The sequence below is a fragment of the Gouania willdenowi genome, chromosome 7, assembly GCF_900634775.1.
Source record: "Gouania willdenowi chromosome 7, fGouWil2.1, whole genome shotgun sequence".
In the NCBI taxonomy this organism is placed as follows: domain Eukaryota; kingdom Metazoa; phylum Chordata; class Actinopteri; order Blenniiformes; family Gobiesocidae; genus Gouania; species Gouania willdenowi.
This window is the reverse complement of record NC_041050.1, coordinates 25,371,542-25,388,474: the sequence shown is the minus strand read 5'-3', so window position 1 is coordinate 25,388,474 and position 16,933 is coordinate 25,371,542. Positions and strand designations below refer to the sequence as shown.

Genomic DNA, 16,933 nt, shown 5'->3' with positions numbered 1-16,933 from the left:
CTTAAATGCAGACTTCCAAAAAACAAGAATTTTAGGATAATTTTTACCCTACTATTTGTTTGGGTTCATGTAAACCTCTGAATGTAATCTGAGGGTCGACACAATGGCCCTCATTTATTAACTGTGCGTGCTTTCAGATCTGAGCGTACATTCACGCAAGCTTCGGTAATAATTCTGATGTGATCGTACGCTATGATCAGATCTCACGTCAGGTCTGACTTCGTGTACGCAAATCTGAGTGCGTGGATTTGTGCTACAGCCGAGCCTAATGTGTCTGAGACTAAAAATAAAGTATTAAACAAGCCTCAGCTGTCATTCAAGCACCCGCAGACACACTTTTAGAACAGATCAAAACGGATTATTAAAAGAAAAGAAAATACATTGTAAAAAGCCCACATTGCTACTGATACCTGCACTTTTTTGGTTTTCCTTCAATAGGAGCGCATAGGTTCAGCAGCATGCACACGGATTAGAGGAGCGCTGTTTGCACTCGCCAGCCTGCCTTGTCTAAATGTAAAGAATTGTCTTGATCAAATAGCAGGGATTTACGCTTTTAGGCTGTATATGAGTAACATTTCATTCAAACCATCATTTGCCATTATTGAAAATTTCATTCAAACCTCAGCCTGAGTCCGTTCCAATACAGAAACGCTGTTCACTTCCTCCGTTATTCTCTTCCACAGAGAATTTTTAAATGAGCTCAACACATTCCAGTTTTCACACTACTGAAAAGCACATCTTTGTTTTATTTCACGGAAATATTTTATTTCCTTGCCAATATTTGTTTGACCTCAGTGGGCGGGGCCTCCGAACCAGGAATAGTTGAAGGCGTAACATGTTCATGACGATCAAATTCAGCAATTCATTGTCATCACCCAATCGTTGGTACGCTGTGATTGGTCAGATATGAATGTTTCATAAGTCCCACGTTGGTCCTGTCCTACGACACAACGTGCACTCACATTTGCACCTGTTTTCACGCAAAGGTTGATAAATCAGGATCATTGTGTTTCAAACCTGCCACCAAATAAATCGCATATCAGCTTATTTCAGAGCTTAAAACCAGAAGTTTTAAACTGACTTGTGTTGGAAATCTTGTGATGTGGTGTAGTTCATGTGAGCAGGAGCAGGTGGTGGTGGTGGATTCTACTGTAAGGTCGACTCTGTGGTGTGTGTGTGTGTGTGTGTGTGTGTGTGTGTCTCAGAGGGATGAGGAAAGCTGCCCTGCTCCTGCCTATTCCTGTACCTGCTCCTCAGACATCCCTGGAGCTCCTGGTGAGCCTGGACCAAACGTATGTCACTATTGTTCCTCTATTATCCCGTGCGCTCACCAGCACTGAACCAGCACTGAACTGCTCTCTGATGATCTAATTACTTTCACAGGGGAAACCTGGTCCTCGAGGAGCAAAAGGCGAGAAAGGGGAGCCCGGTCAGAAGGTCTGATTCTGCCTTTTTAGTGCTGAGAGTTTTCAGCAAAAGACTTTCTACACTAAACTAATGCTGTGATGTGATGTGTGTTTCAGGGGGAGGTGGGCCCCCCAGGAAAACCTGGCTTTGAAGGAGGCCTCGGAGCCGTTGGCAGTCCAGGCCCCCTAGGGATGGCAGTGACTGGAAAAATGGTGTGTGTCTGTGTGTGTGTGTGTGTGTGTGCGTGTGTGCGTGTGTGTGTCAGTGAAATATCTGTGTTGCATTAATTTCTTTTCTCGTGGATTATTAGGGTCCTCCGGGAGCGAGGGGAGAGAAGGGAGACCCTGGGCGACCTGGGATACAGGTAGATTCATAGCCCAACAGTCAGTATTTGCTGTGCACTTCATAAAGCCACCATCTGCTTTCAACCCTCCCTGTAGGGCGTACCAGGACCTCCTGGCCCAAAGGGTGAGGAGGGGATGGCCGGTCCAAAGGTGAGTGATCACAGCAGCAGCTTCTGGCATTTTTGGTTCTGTATTTTTATTTATTTCATAATTTTTTTTTAAATTGACTTGACTTCCAAATTTAACTCTTTATCTGTGAATTCTCTGAACCTTTGTCACAGGGCATCAGGGGGGCAGAGGGCAGCATCGGACCGCCGGGCCTCACTGGACTCAGGGTAAGTGTCTTCAAACGGCCCCTATAGGTCAGGGCTGTCCAACTCATTTTTACTTTAAGTGACCGGTTAAATTAGACTTAATTCACCAAGCTATAAATTAGACTTAATTTACCAATCTATAAATTAGACCTAATTCACCAATCTATAAATTAGACTTAATTCACTAATCTATAAATTAGACTTAATTCACTAATCTATAAATTAGACCTAATTCACCAATCTATAAATTAGACTTAATTCACTAATCTATAAATTAGACTTAATTCACTAATCTATAAATTAGACTTAATTCACTAATCTATAAATTAGACTTAATTCACTAATCTATAAATTAGACCTAATTCACCAATCTATAAATTAGACTTAATTCACTAATCTATAAATTAGACTTAATTCACTAATCTATAAATTAGACCTAATTCACCAATCTATAAATTAGACTTAATTCACTAATCTATAAATTAGACCTAATTCACCAATCTATAAATTAGACTTAATTCACTAATCTATAAATTAGACTTAATTCACTAATCTATAAATTAGACTTAATTCACCAATCTATAAATTAGACTTAATTCACTAATCTATAAATTAGACTTAATTCACTAATCTATAAATTAGACTTAATTTACCAATCTATAAATTAGACCTAATTCACCAATCTATAAATTAGACTTAATTCACCAATCTATAAATTAGACTTAATTCACCAATCTATAAATTAGACTTAATTCACCAATCTATAAATTAGACTTAATTCACCAATCTATAAATTAGACTTAATTCACCAATCTATAAATTAGACTTAATTCACCAATCTATAAATTAGACTTAATTTACCAATCTATAAATTAGACTTAATTCACTAATCTATAAATTAGACTTAATTCACCAATCTATAAATTAGACTTAATTCACCAATCTATAAATTAGACTTAATTCACCAATCTATAAATTAGACTTAATTCACTAATCTATAAATTAGACTTAATTCACTAATCTATAAATTAGACTTAATTCACTAATCTATAAATTAGACTTAATTCACCAATCTATAAATTAGACTTAATTCACCAATCTATAAATTAGACTTAATTCACCAATCTATAAATTAGACTTAATTCACTAATCTATAAATTAGACCTAATTCACTAATCTATAAATTAGACATAATTCACCAATCTATAAATTAGACTTAATTCACTAATCTATAAATTAGACTTAATTCACTAATCTATAAATTAGACTTAATTCACTAATCTATAAATTAGACTTAATTCACTAATCTATAAATTAGACTTAATTCACTAATCTATAAATTAGACTTAATTCACTAATCTATAAATTAGACTTAATTCACTAATCTATAAATTAGACTTAATTCACTAATCTACATAAAATTAATGGAGTAATGCAGCATCAAGTATCAGTTACTGCCTTATGTCACATGACTATGTAGCACTGCTCATAGATCTATAATAGATCTATATCTCTGAGTCTGTCCATTCACCATTCAAGCTTCTTTGTCTCCTACAGGGTCTGCAAGGAATGCCAGGATACCCAGGACCGATAGGTGATCGGGGTCCATCAGGAACTGTCGGACCTACGGTGGGACCAGAGTACCAAAAACAATCAGGTACATGATGCAGTATCCATGGTTACAGCTCTATGCTATGCTTCACAGGGCCTGTCGGGGAATAAAGGTGAACGAGGAGAAAAGGTAAGGGGGGGAGGGGCCTTTAATGTCACACTCACTTGAAGTCAAACCTACACTGATGGATCTGCTGCTGTTTCACAGGGAGAGCCTCAGTCCATGTCCATGATCTATCAGCTGGTCACACAGGCCTGCGAAGAACTGGTGCACAGTGAGTGGACAGGGAGGGGCCAGAGGAAGGGGCTATAGGGAGGGACTAGTAGACACACAGTTAAAGCTTCATTCGTCACAGGATGAAGCTAAGAAGTTCTCTTTTTCAGAGGAAGTCCTCAAACTCGACGCATTAATTAACGAGATCAGTCGGAAACCATCTCCCATCGAGGAACCAGTGGGAGCCCCAGGAGAACCTGGTATACCGGGGCCGAAGGGTCCACCAGGAGCTAGAGGGGCCCAGGGGCATGTGGGCTCCAGAGGAAGACCTGGAAAGCCTGGATATCCAGGAGAGCAGGGTAAGATTACTCTGAAGTTCCTGGTCTGATGAAATGAAGCAGGAGCTCACCGAGGGGTTGGGTTCTGTGCAGGAAGGAGGGGCCCGTTCGGAGATAAAGGCCACCCAGGGACCAACACTCAGGGGCCCCCGGGGCTCAAAGGGTTTGCAGGTACTCCAACACACACCATGCACTGTGACCTCAGCTCTCCATCAACACGCCCTGTTCTGTCTCTGTGTCTCAGGACCAGCAGGTGAATCCAAGCTGGGGGTCCCAGGTCCCAAAGGAGAGGTTGGTAAGCCAGGAAAATCTGGACTTCCCGGAGCTCCTGGTAAGCCAGGTGAAATTGGACCCCCGGGTGTGTGTGACAGCAGTGGAGGCTGCAACAGAGCCCCCCCTCAAACAGGTTAGCTCATGCCTGATGTAGATGTGGCCTACCACACGACAGCGATTACACCTTTTTATCATCATAGTGTCACCATATAAATCCAAGACATTATTATCATTAATGTAAGTGACGATATCAAGATTTTGTGACCAATTTTTTGTCTAATTTTGAGTAATTTTATGGAATAATTATAGGTAAAATGCATGAGATAGAAAGGATTTAGAAGGTTGTTTTTTTAAACAATTTGAGATTAAAAATTGTTGTCATCATGTGATAGAAGCATGGGGAAACTGTGGAGTTTAATTGAATTTGTGTATTTGGAGGTGCTAACATATCTACAACTGATTTAGAATTGCTTCATATTCATCAACAATAAAATCACGATTAATAAAATATCAAGTTATTTTTCGCCACTCCTACTGATGACTGTTTTATCTTTGCTTCCAGAGGACCTTTTTTATGGCTACCAGCCTTGAGGGAGGGGCCCTCTGACTCAGTGACTGCTGAAGGACAGTTTGAGGATCGCGCTGGAAAGCTTTCCTGGGGGGCTGTCAAAGCTGAACTCAACGCTGACTGAAGTTGAAGCTCAACCTGATGTAGAATAAGGACAAATCCCAGGGAGGGGAGGGGTCTGTGTGTCCTGGTGCCATAAAGGTCCCTCCCATCAGCTGGGACTGACTCCAAGAGCTTTGTGATGTAGAAAAGTCTCTGAAGATGGATGAAAGCATTCTGTCAGCATTCGCACTGGAAACTTTAGTTATCATGTCCATGTATTCATGCACTGTATTTTAGCCTCGCTGTATTGTATCTGTCATTCTAACCTTAACTGCCTCAAAGAGAATGAAAAGCATCGCCCATGGTGTCCACACTTAGGAAACACCATGGTGTGAGTTATACTGTGAGAGTGTCTCTCGTCCTTTGTGTCATGAGTCGTCTTTACTACATTCATTTTTATGAAGCTGACTGAGCTCTTGTCTTTACATTTTTAATTCTGAGCTTTGTTAAATCCAGCTCAGGTAATTTAATCTCTAACCACACATGTGTGGTTAGTTAACTAAAATCAAAAATATATTAAAAATGCATTTTTTGGTGTTAAAAGTTATTCTGTGAACATAAAAAAATGAATGTATAAACAGAGTAAATGCCTATAGATGGACCTTTCTTGTCAATCAATAGACTTAAGATCAATCTGCCTTTCAAAAAAAAGAAATATCAGCCCACATGTGCTCAGTTAGCGAAGAACATGTGCCTGCTTTGTGTCGCTGTGCCAGGATGTAGGAGTGGTCTAAGGCAGTGATTCTCAACTGGTGGGTCGGGACCCAAAAGTGGGTCGCGGACCTGTACTGGGTGGGTCAAGGAAAGCTGAGCAAAAAAAACTACTTAACGTCTGTCATGTTGGTCTTTTATATTGAAAGAAACTTTTCTTCTGACAGGCATGCTATGAAATGCATGTTGCACAGCAAAATATATATAGTTATGTTTAAAAAAAAAAAAAAGATTATATATGCGTGTTTTCAACAGTTATCTTTGAAAAAAAAAACTACATGTGGTTGGTTGAATTAAAAAAAAATAAAATTAAAAAAAAGTGGGTCGCGATTTGATGACCGAGGCAAAATGTGGGTCCCAGGGCGAGACGAGTTGAGAACCCCTGGTCTAAGGGACTGCACTCAAGAATTCTTCCTTCTGCTAATGTGTGTTCGTGTCCCACTTTTGTCATACATATTTTTTCATTTTAAAATATTTAACACGGCAAATTCCACCTTTAAAAATACATATACAAAAAAACAAAACATTTTAGGGTATTTCCCGTATGAAAAGACTGTTAGTCTATTCATACGATTCCGTATGAATAGACTAACAGGTAGACAGTGGGCATGCGCACCTGCGAACAGCGCATGCGCGTTAGTCATTTTGAAAAAAAGGAAATCTTAATTTTTAGGGTTAGAATTAGGGTTTACCATAGGAAAAATTAAAATACCAAAAATATTGTACGTATACGTGTAAATATTTACTACGCTATTAGTGTGCATGCCCCTGTAGGACCCATGTCCACTCTAATACATACACCCATAGACATTATATATGCATACACCAGCAAATCCAGTTTGTTTGGTCTTGTGTGAACATGAAGCGGATCAAAGAAGCCCACTCAACTTCAAATTAAATCTCTTTCAAAGCAGCTGCAAGCAAGTGTATTTTTGTTCCTCCTTTAAAGTAATTAATGTAACAATTAAAATACAAATTCAAACGGGCCCTTCTGCTGACAGGAAGCCCCTTACTTAAGTTAGTTATAAAAACCATTACAATAACTAGTACATTTATGAATCCATCATTTATTTTGAAAGTGACCTACAGGAAGTAGTTCATGACACCGGAAACGTTGATCTCTTGTAGCCAGTTGGTGACATGGCGGGCGGTAAAGGGGAGGATAAATACTCGGTGCTGCTTCCGACCTACAACGAAAGAGAGAACCTGCCTCTGATCGTGTGGCTGCTGGTCAAGTATTTCAATGAGAGGTGAGTCGTCCGTAGGTACAGACACAGACACACAGACTGTCTGCTTAGCGCTCATCACGATTCTCATAATCTGTCACCCGTCAGGGTCTGGGACCATATTTGACCACGTCATTCATGAACTTCATATCATATTATTTATTTATTTATTCATTTTTAACTCATTTGGGCTGCATTTACAATAATGACCAATATGAACATTAATACAAGAAAGAACAACGAGTTTCTGATTGTTTTTGTTGTCATTTTGGATATTGTCCTCTCATTGTGTGTTGATTGTTGTTTTCTGTTGTTGTTTATTGTTTTTTTTTTTTTATTCTTCTCATTTATTGTGTTATTGAACTTGTACAATTTTGTGCCGTTTTGTGTATTTAAAAAAAAAAAAAAAAAAATCATCATTTTTATTTTAATGTCATTTTGTACGTCTTATTTGTGTGCGTTTGTTGTAGTATTGTTTTTGTGTGGTTTGAATAGTTATTTAGTGCTTTTTGTTGTAGTCTTGTGTGTTTTACGAGTACTTATGTGCATTTTTGTCATCATTTTGTGTTTTTGGAGTTATTTTAGTTGTTTTTGTAAACTGTTGCATCATTTTGTGTATTATCCTTGTCATTATGTTTGTCTTTTGAGTAGTGTTGTGTATTATTATTTAGAGGTGGGACACATTTAAAAAAAAAAAAGTAAATCAAATTAATTGGAGACTTTGTAATTAGTTTATCTTGATAAATCAATATTAATCTTATTACAATATTCGACACAAGAAGCAACAATTGAAATGGATTTTGGTATATGACTGAATCAATGAAAACCAATATCATGATTGCATTGTTCATAAAGCAGAAATGTAAGTAAGCTATATTTATGCTTTTTATTCTGAAACAAATGTGTTTTTGTGTATTAAAATATAAAAAATAGCACTTTGTACAGAATATTCTTGACAACTGGAAACAGTGCAAATTCCTCGTGTGTATAACATACATTACTTGGTCAATAAAGTTGATTCTGATTCTGATTCTGAAATACTTAGAATATCTGTGGCATGAAATAAACAGAAGAACTGATGAAGCTGATGAATTAAAAAAAAAAAAAAAAAAAAGTCTTTCTACATAGCAGTTCATAAAGTGGATCAGATGATGCTATCTGTAGGACCGCTTCTCGCCCCGCCCACATCCTCTACCACAGAGAGTGGTTGACTGTCCACTACAATCATTTATCCAGTGACTTTGTTCATTTGTCAGTCGTGGAATTATTCATTTTGGCTTTGAACCCTGTCATATTGTCCAGTGTGGATTGGAGACACTGTCTGCTCGGACTAGGACCTCTGAAGGCTCTATGAGCTCTGGTGATCGGTATTCGGCAAACTCTTTCTTGCACAATTTGCACACAACTGGGCTTTTGTTTTTAGAAAAAAACTAACTAAAATTAACGTCTACAAAGCACCTCATAAAGTTGTTGCAGTGTCTGTGTGTTGTAGTCTGTGCATCAGTATTATGGGTATACCAGGACCTTGTGCAATGAAAAGCTATTAAAGGCGTTTTTTTTATTATTTTTTTTATTTTCCTGTAATTTATTAATTGCAACTAGTGCGTTAAAGGAGCATCTAGAGCAGGATTTATGAAAAAAAAAAAAACCATACATTTTAAGTCTTAATGCTAATGAGGGATGAAGCGTTCAAAACCAAAGAGAATGAACCCACACACATACTGTTTCTCCTTATTGCCTTATACAGGCTGTGTGATGGATTTTGTTCTGCAATTTCGGTAACGACTTTCCCGCGTAGTCCTTCGTACGTGACGTTAAATGGCGCCGATGCGTGTTCTCGACGGCTTGGACCAAACTACTGTTTGGTTCCGCGGAGGTTTTGCAGTAAACAGTCACGTGAGCGGTGAATAAATAAATAACCGCCTCACAGTCGGAGTGCGGATCGGGCCACATTTTTATTCTTACCCGAACCCGACAGGCATTCAGATATTTATATCCGAACCTGACTGTTATAACCTAATTTTATCCTCATACAAATAACATATGTATGTTTGTTTTAGTGGTAAGCCCACTTTTATTAACAAACAACTGTTAATGTTAACATCAGATCAGTGCACGAGGTAACAAGCGAATGTCAAACACAAACAGGGGTGCAGTGGATCTATTTACATAATCCATGTATCAAAGATAAGGATAATCCATGTTCTATTTTTCTAAAATATATATAAATACTAGACAACAGACATTATACAAATGTATTCATATCTTTATTTAGAGAGTTTATTTTAGGGTATATATTACATTTGATTATTATTATTAGTGCTGTTATCATTGCCATCACTACCATTATAATTGCATTGTTCTTGTCATGGATCGATTGTTATGGATGACTATTTATTATCACTGTGAGCAAACCATTTGAGATCGATTAAATGCAGCGTCTGTTCTCATATGTCCGTGATTTTAAAGGCCTACATACTGTAGCTTTTCCTGAACATACCACAGTTTTCATGCAAGACAACAATAAATAATAATTCAACTCATTTAGGAGAAACAGACGCTACTTTACAGCAATTAGTAATCAAACCATCTTTATTTGTTCTGATTTTCAGCGGATATAACTACGAGATTATTATCATCGATGACGGAAGCCCCGATGGGACGTTGGAGGTAGCGGAGCAGTTGCAGAAAATCTATGGATCCAACAAAATAGTGAGTTTGAACAGTTAATAATCTCCTATTCCAGAAATGAGCAGTGTTATTACAGTATGATTGTATCTGATCTGAGGGTCACATTATCAACATTGATGTCAGCATTTAGACTAATAACTAATCTGAGCATAAATGCAGGATTCATTTTGTGTATTTTTGTTGAAATTTTGTGTATTTTTGTTAAAATTTTGTGTATTTTCTCTCTCATTTTGTGTAATTTTGCTTGGTTTATTTTTCAGTTATTTTTTTGTAGTCGTCTTGTGTGTAATTTTATTTATTTTTTGTACAATTGTGCTACTTGTATTTTTCTGTAATTTTGTATGTTTTTTTTTTCAAGTCATTTTGTGTGTATATTATTTTTCAGATTTGTTTATTTGATTTTAATTTCCTACTTGTTTCTTTTTTTTTCTACTGTAGAAATGTTTTTACTGTTAAACCTATTGCATATTTCATTTATTAAACCTATCTCCCCCCACAATTATTGATCAATTGACACCACACTTGTTACAGCGACATCTTCAGACTGTCCTGCACAAACTCTCCACACAGATTTAGGATTTATCAATAATTAAGTGTACAGTGCAACAAAATGTTTGACTGTTAATGGTAATTCTTGCTAAATACATTTTCAAATTTAATTTTAAAAAATGACAAAAGTTTGGAGTCATTGTAAATGTTTAAAAATGATCAGAAATGTATCCCAAAAACAGATTTTTCAAATAGAATTTTTAATTTCACTCTCGTGCTAACAATTGAAGTCAATGCAAAAATGTCATTTTCAAACATTAGTTTTTAACTTATTGAGCCAATAATTACTTTTAAAAACTAATGTTGATGCAATATTTTGGGGATTTTTGTCATAAAAACTGAATTGTTGACAGACTTTTAAAAGTGACATAGAGCATCATCTCTTGTGCCAGAAATTGTGAGTTTTAGCCTAAACTGATGCAAATTAGATGCCACCTTTTGTCATCTTCCCACACTCCACTTGTTGCTCAGAATTTCCTAAAACTGCCTGGCCCCGACCTTTGCTGCTGAGCAGCTTTAATTGTTGTCATATTAAAAACGGATTGTAATGGAAACTGTTTGGAAATAATGCCTTGCATCATCTCTGCTTCAGCTTCTCCGACCCAGAGAAAAGAAACTGGGACTCGGTAGGACCAACACGTGTGCACTGTCTGTTATAAAGTGTGTTCAGTCACAAACTTCCTCTCGTTTCCTGCCGTAGGTACTGCCTACATCCATGGGATGAAACACGCTTCTGGGAACTTTGTCATCATCATGGATGCAGATCTCTCCCACCATGTGAGTGCAGCCCTCCACCATGTGCTCATCAACACATACTCAGTGGAAGTCACTCAAATTCCCCAAACAAGTGTGTTTATTTTTTTGTCTTGTTTTTTTTTTTTTTCAGCCCAAATTTATCCCAGAATTTATTGAGTAAGTGTCCACATTTTATTTCTGAATCCTTTTGGGTCATATACAGAAGAAACAGTTCTGATGCCTCCGTGTATGTTTTTGTTATCTTACCAGGAAGCAGAAGGAGGGGGATTATGACCTGGTGTCCGGTACTCGGTACCGAGGGAATGGGGGCGTGTACGGCTGGGACCTGCGTAGGAAACTCATTAGGTAACGATTCAGAGTTTTTTTTTTTTCTCCAGCAACAGACTGGAGCTGCCTTTATTCTCCTTTATCTATAATGTTTTCTTCTCTTTCACAGTCGTGGGGCCAACTTTCTGAGTCAAGTGCTGCTGAGACCTGGAGCTTCAGACCTCACAGGCAGCTTCAGGTAGCGTTCATATTTCTATCATGCTTGAAAATTCTAACAAGTTTAATTGGTTAGTTGGAAAGTACCGAAAGGAAAATTCTTGGCCGAAACCAAAAATAAAATGCCAAGACCGAAACACCGAAATAAATTATCATGCAAATTTTTAGTGGCCGGAATTTTGGTGCATCGCTATTGATTAGTTTGACATGATTCAAAACTTCAAATTACATCAGAAAATCCTCAAAAAAATCTAAACAATGTGGCTTTGTGTGAAATACTTCAAAAATGCTAACTCCAGATTATCTGATGTTTTATAAGATGATCCTGTGCTCTGAAGTTTGTTCAGAGTGAATTTGAATCTGCTCTGAAACGGGTCGATGTCGACAATTCTCACACACACACACACACACGAGTAGCTTTGGTTGTAAATATTGAACATGTTTAATATTTACGACCAAACCTCATCTGTGTGCGTGAGGGAAGCTCCCGACTCATGACCCTGTGGTTTGTGACGTGGAACGGAATGTAGCCAATTAATAAGCAGCTGACTGAGAAACACGAAACGCTTCATTCAAGGCAACTCAGAACTCTGCATTTCCAAGTTCAAACTTACGATCTGTCTTTGCTGTCATTTTGGATATTTTTCTCTCATTTTGTGTGTTTTTGGAGTTGTTTAGTGATTTTTTTTTCCTTGTCATTAACTGTGTCATTGAAGTCATTTTGCACAGTTTCTTTTTTTGTTTTGTATTTTTTTGGGCCATTTTGTATGTATTTTTCCGTCTCATTTTGTGTTTTTTTTTTGTTTTTGTTTTTTAAGTCATTTTGGGCCTGTACTACAAAGCTAGATTTCCTCTCATCGCGCTAATTTACGGGATTGAATCAGTGTGTGCTGGACTACAAAGCTGTTTTACGGAGCTAAATCACCACGGTAACAGGCTGAACACCTAACTTGGTCGGGACCAGGTGTTGTTCTGGCTAGGATCTGAGCGAGTACTAAAGCCCCGCCTCCTGACCAATCAGCTCTCTTAGAAAACGACCTGTCGAATAAAAGGAGGATCATTGTGAACAAGTTACTGTGTGGATCTAATGTGACGCTGACAGGAGAGAATATTTAGGCATCGATGCAATCCTTTCATTTACTGATGACATCCTAAAGGAAATATAGAGATTTTTATCTGATGGACTGAGAAAGTAAAATAAGTAAAATAATTCAGCTGATAAAACCTGCGTGCATCAGACGCTTTCAGAGCGATAAATAAATTAGTTAATTCATTTATGTGTTCTGTGGTGATGCAAAGAGCCTCAGTCTTGTAATATAATATGAAATATGAATATATTCCACCTTATGATTTAGGCTGATTTGTATAAACGCAGCATCAGAGCCACGGACACGGTAAAAGAGAAAGAGAAAGTAAAACTGAACAGTTGATGTCTGTTTATAATCTCACTAATTTAAGCATTAACACTCATCAATTCCTGCATTAATTACTTGCTGCTTTTACTGCATATTTTACAATATTTTTAAAGAAATATTTCTCAATTAAGATGTAAGTTGCTCTACAGTTTCTCTGTGATTGGTCTGACGCTGTAATCTTCACCTTTGTCTCTAGAGCGCGCATGTAGCCAGGCTGAAATCAACACACTTAACTTAGCAAGTTATAATCAAGAATCGTAGAACGGCTTCTGTCTGACAGATAATGTTTGGTTAGGTGAAGCCCGCTGCTTTGGGAGGGATGTGTTAACACTAAATCACTTAATTGTTAACATATGATTACATACAAGATGACAGACATAATCAAATGTACCTGTATATAGGTCTTTGTATAGAGAGTTTATTGTTGGGTATATAATTGACTTTAGACCTGGAGCTTCAGACCTCACAGGCAGCTTTAGGTAGCGTTCATGTGGAAGAAATGTCTCTTACTCTGAGTCATGACTCGGAGTTCAGGAGCAACATGGGGAAATATCTCCAACATGGCTGACCGCTATTATTTATTTAGTAGGAGCTCCGACGTCAGTTGCTGTTCAAAATCACTTTTTTAAGTAGGAGGTCAGAAAATCCAGAGTTCCGAGTTGCTTGGAATGCAGAATTAGATCATGATGTTTGATCAAGTGAGATTTACTGTATGTCTTGGAGGAAAATAAATGGTGGGACAGAAAGTTCTGTCATTTTTTTACCTTTTATATGTGGATTGTGTAACCAACAAAACATCTCTAAAACAGATTTAGGAAATCCTTATGTGTGTACCCTGTTACAAAGTTTAAAAACTGCCTCTGAAATAGAACACACTGCTGCCCGAGAGTTTTTGTAACATTCTCTAATTTTAGAAATTCTTGTGCTTGTCATATTTGGAGTTTGTCCTGAACACACTCCTGTTATTTGTAGACTGGGTAGTTGTTGGTTACAGCTCTGCTCGTCTCTCTGCCTTCAGGCTGTATAAGAAACATGTCCTGGAGAGTCTGGTGGAGCGCTGCGTGTCCAAAGGATACGTGTTTCAGATGGAGATGATCGTCCGGGCCAGACAGCTCAACTACACAGTCGGAGAGGTGAGGAGTTATCAGACACAGTCCATGTCTTGTCATATGAATGGATTACAAACTGGTTTGTTGTTAGAACACTTAAATGTGATGAACATGTTATCCTGATGAAGCTCTGCATTCATTTTCAATGTGTTGTGATGAACAAGTGGTTCAAATTATTATGACTGCATTCAAATGTGAAAAGGTTCTGGTACAAAGACGGGTTTAGCTGTGGGTGTATTAACTGAACTGGTGATCGTTTTTTCTGGTGACATGTCACGGCAGAATTACACGTCTCCAATTACACGGCTGTGCAGGGTTTTGTGCAAAACGTGATGGATATTCTCTGGTTAGTTTACTGTGATTAAAAGTTTCACACATTTCCATCCATTGGTAGTTTTCCTGTTAAATGGGAGGCTGAGTGTGTAAAGTGTTGCTTTGGAGTAGTGATAGACCAATACATCCGGCCGGCCATTATTATCGGCTGATTTTTGCGTTTTTTACGTGTATTGGCGTCGACTGATGCGGGCTGCTGCGTTTGTTGATGCGCAATATTGACAGAGAGCAGAAATATTGTTCTACATCACCTGTTTTTAATATTTGTTAAATATTTTTTAATTGTTGTCATTTTACCTCACCTTTCTTCATTTCAAGGAATTTTCCTTTTTTTAAATTGAGACTCGTAGCATTTATCATCATTGTGTAATTATTATGATGTAAATTGAGGGAGCAAAAGTAGTATCGGCTCCAAATATTGGCTCAAGAAAATCGGCAGTCCGTATCGGTCATTGGCTAAGGCTGATGGGAAAAAATCAGTATCTGCCCTAAAAAAATCGATATCGGTCGATTTCTACTTTGGAGAGATTTTAACGTAACCATTCTGTTTTTTTAATCTGAATCATATTAAATGTCAAATTAATAACAGTAGTTGACTGTATTAACCCTAATTATCATGTTTGGTATGATTTCAGAAAGTTTAATAGCCAGTAAAGTAATCTAAACAGGGAAATGTGATGGAACGGAAACAAAACAGGAAAGTGTAATGTGACACGGAAATGGGTAAACCCTGAAACGGAATTTGGGAATTTTTTGGCAGACACTGTGAAAAAGAAGCCTGCTGAGAACACAGAGGCCTCACCTCTCCTCTCCCCTTCCCTCCTAGGTACCCATTTCCTTTGTGGATCGAGTGTATGGTGAGTCCAAACTGGGAGGAAACGAGATCGTGTCATTTGTAAAAGGACTTCTCACTCTCTTCGCCACGACATGAAATTTTCTAAGAGCGTGCAGCGTTTCTCTCAGCGGTAACAGCTAATGTAGACCAGTAACTAAGAGTAATTGATTACTATGTGACCTAATGCTGCAGTACTGCTAGCTGTTAGCATTAACACTAGAAGATCAGTGATGGTGAATGGGTGCAGACCAGAGATCTCCAAACAACACGAGAGCGACTGCTGTGCCCTGAGCTCCTCCACACATTCCCTGCTACGCTCATCTCTGTTTTATTATTGTGTCAGCTCTATGTATTTATACAACCTAAAATGCATCATGGCAGTAGCTCACTCAATTTGAGGCCTATAAATAGTTCTGCATTTGTTATAATAAATGATCAAAATATATTCAACATTTTTGATCTAATTTGCTTCTATTTTCTAATGCTGTCAAGCTTTTCAGTCCTGATTCATGTGTTAATCATTCAGCACAAACAGATGCATGGATGGATGGATGGAAACTCTTCTTTTTTAGGCAGTGATCAGTGTGGGATTAACACGAGGGTTTAAAGAAGCTCCTTCATCAGCCTGTGTTGTTCAGGATTCTAGATTTATTCATCTGTTGTCAAAACTGTTCTTTGCACTGAAATATTGAAAGTTTTGTTTCCAGCTCATACTACCCACTCCTCTATTCCTCTAGAACAGAGATGGACAATTTTTATTACACAAAAAATGTGATTGTTCCATCTGGGGATAGAATACAATAATGACTGATTGGAACATTAATCCAGGAAACAACAAAGCCTTTTGTGTGTATATTTGTTGTCATTTTGTTGTGTTTTTCTGCCGTTTTTATATTGTAGTTGTGTATGTTTAGCTATTTTGTGTATTTTCCTGCTAATAGGTGTACTTAAGTTATGTATGTTTAGCTATTGTGTATATTTGTTGTGTTTTTCTGCCATTTGTGTCTGTTTGAAATCATTTTGTGTATTTTTCTGCCATTTTGTTTACTTTAGTTGTGTATGTTTAGCTATTTTGTATATATTTGTTGTCATTTTGTTGTATTTTTCTGCCATTTGGTACTCTGGTTATCTAGTGGTTAAGGAAGTGGACTTGTAATTGCAGGTCACTGGTTTGAACCTCACCTGGGCCATTCAACAGTTCCCCGGGGCGCCTACAATGGACAGCCCACTTGTGTTATGCTAAAATGGGTAAAATGCAGAGAAAATTTTTTACTATGGTGATTAATAATGTATACATTATTATGGTTTTTTTTAGACATTTTATGAATTTTTGTTGTCATTTTGTGTGTTTTTTGAGTCATTTTTGTGTTCTGCCTTGTTGTGTATTTTTGTTTTTAAAGTCGTATGTCTTTTTTGTAAGTTTTTTTTCTGCCTTTTTGTCTATGTTTTAGGCATTTTATGTATTTGTTTTGGGTGGGGGGGGTGCACTAAATTATACAGAGGACCACATGTGGCCCCCCGGCCAATAGTTGTCCATTTATGTTCTAGAATGTGAATTTGAAAAACAGCAGTCTTGAAAAGTCATGGAACAATGAAACCGTTTTGGAAATATAGCCTATTTCCACACTTTCAGACCTCTAGTACACTAGAAAGG

The 16,933-nt window shown here is 37.6% G+C and overlaps 2 protein-coding genes across 4 annotated transcripts in view; both read left to right on the top strand.

Annotated features, from left to right (window-relative positions):
- Nucleotides 1-5,518, top strand: part of LOC114466744 (collagen alpha-1(XX) chain) — a 42,377-nt gene extending 36,859 nt beyond the window's left edge. For all 3 annotated transcript variants that reach the window (XM_028452453.1, XM_028452452.1, XM_028452454.1), the window contains 13 exons: nucleotides 1,206-1,292; nucleotides 1,384-1,437; nucleotides 1,524-1,619; nucleotides 1,718-1,771; nucleotides 1,848-1,901; nucleotides 2,033-2,086; nucleotides 3,623-3,694; nucleotides 3,771-3,806; nucleotides 3,885-3,951; nucleotides 4,061-4,249; nucleotides 4,322-4,399; nucleotides 4,473-4,634; nucleotides 5,064-5,518. In XM_028452453.1, the coding sequence (XP_028308254.1) occupies nucleotides 1,206-1,292; nucleotides 1,384-1,437; nucleotides 1,524-1,619; nucleotides 1,718-1,771; nucleotides 1,848-1,901; nucleotides 2,033-2,086; nucleotides 3,623-3,694; nucleotides 3,771-3,806; nucleotides 3,885-3,951; nucleotides 4,061-4,249; nucleotides 4,322-4,399; nucleotides 4,473-4,634; nucleotides 5,064-5,092 (1,032 nt within the window). In that variant the 3' untranslated portion in view covers nucleotides 5,093-5,518. The remainder of the gene's footprint in view (nucleotides 1-1,205; nucleotides 1,293-1,383; nucleotides 1,438-1,523; nucleotides 1,620-1,717; nucleotides 1,772-1,847; nucleotides 1,902-2,032; nucleotides 2,087-3,622; nucleotides 3,695-3,770; nucleotides 3,807-3,884; nucleotides 3,952-4,060; nucleotides 4,250-4,321; nucleotides 4,400-4,472; nucleotides 4,635-5,063) is intronic.
- Nucleotides 5,519-6,995: 1,477 nt separating this feature from the next.
- dpm1 (dolichyl-phosphate mannosyltransferase subunit 1, catalytic) lies at nucleotides 6,996-15,731 on the top strand. Its single transcript, XM_028453267.1, has 9 exons — nucleotides 6,996-7,132; nucleotides 9,721-9,820; nucleotides 10,941-10,974; nucleotides 11,049-11,125; nucleotides 11,235-11,260; nucleotides 11,354-11,449; nucleotides 11,541-11,609; nucleotides 14,021-14,135; nucleotides 15,271-15,731. The coding sequence occupies exons 1-9, from the start codon at nucleotides 7,023-7,025 to the stop codon at nucleotides 15,373-15,375; spliced, it is 732 nt and encodes a 243-aa protein (XP_028309068.1). The 5' UTR covers nucleotides 6,996-7,022; the 3' UTR covers nucleotides 15,376-15,731.
- The last annotated feature ends 1,202 nt before the right edge of the window (nucleotides 15,732-16,933 follow it).

Coding starts and splice junctions, on each gene's coding strand:
- dpm1 (XM_028453267.1), top strand. CDS start 7,023: ATGGCGGGCGGTAAAGGGGAGGATAAATACTCGGTGCTGCTTCCGACC. Junction 11,261..11,353: donor TTTATCCCAGAATTTATTGA/GTAAGTGTCCAC, acceptor TTATCTTACCAG/GAAGCAGAAGGAGGGGGATT. Junction 11,450..11,540: donor CTGCGTAGGAAACTCATTAG/GTAACGATTCAG, acceptor TCTCTTTCACAG/TCGTGGGGCCAACTTTCTGA.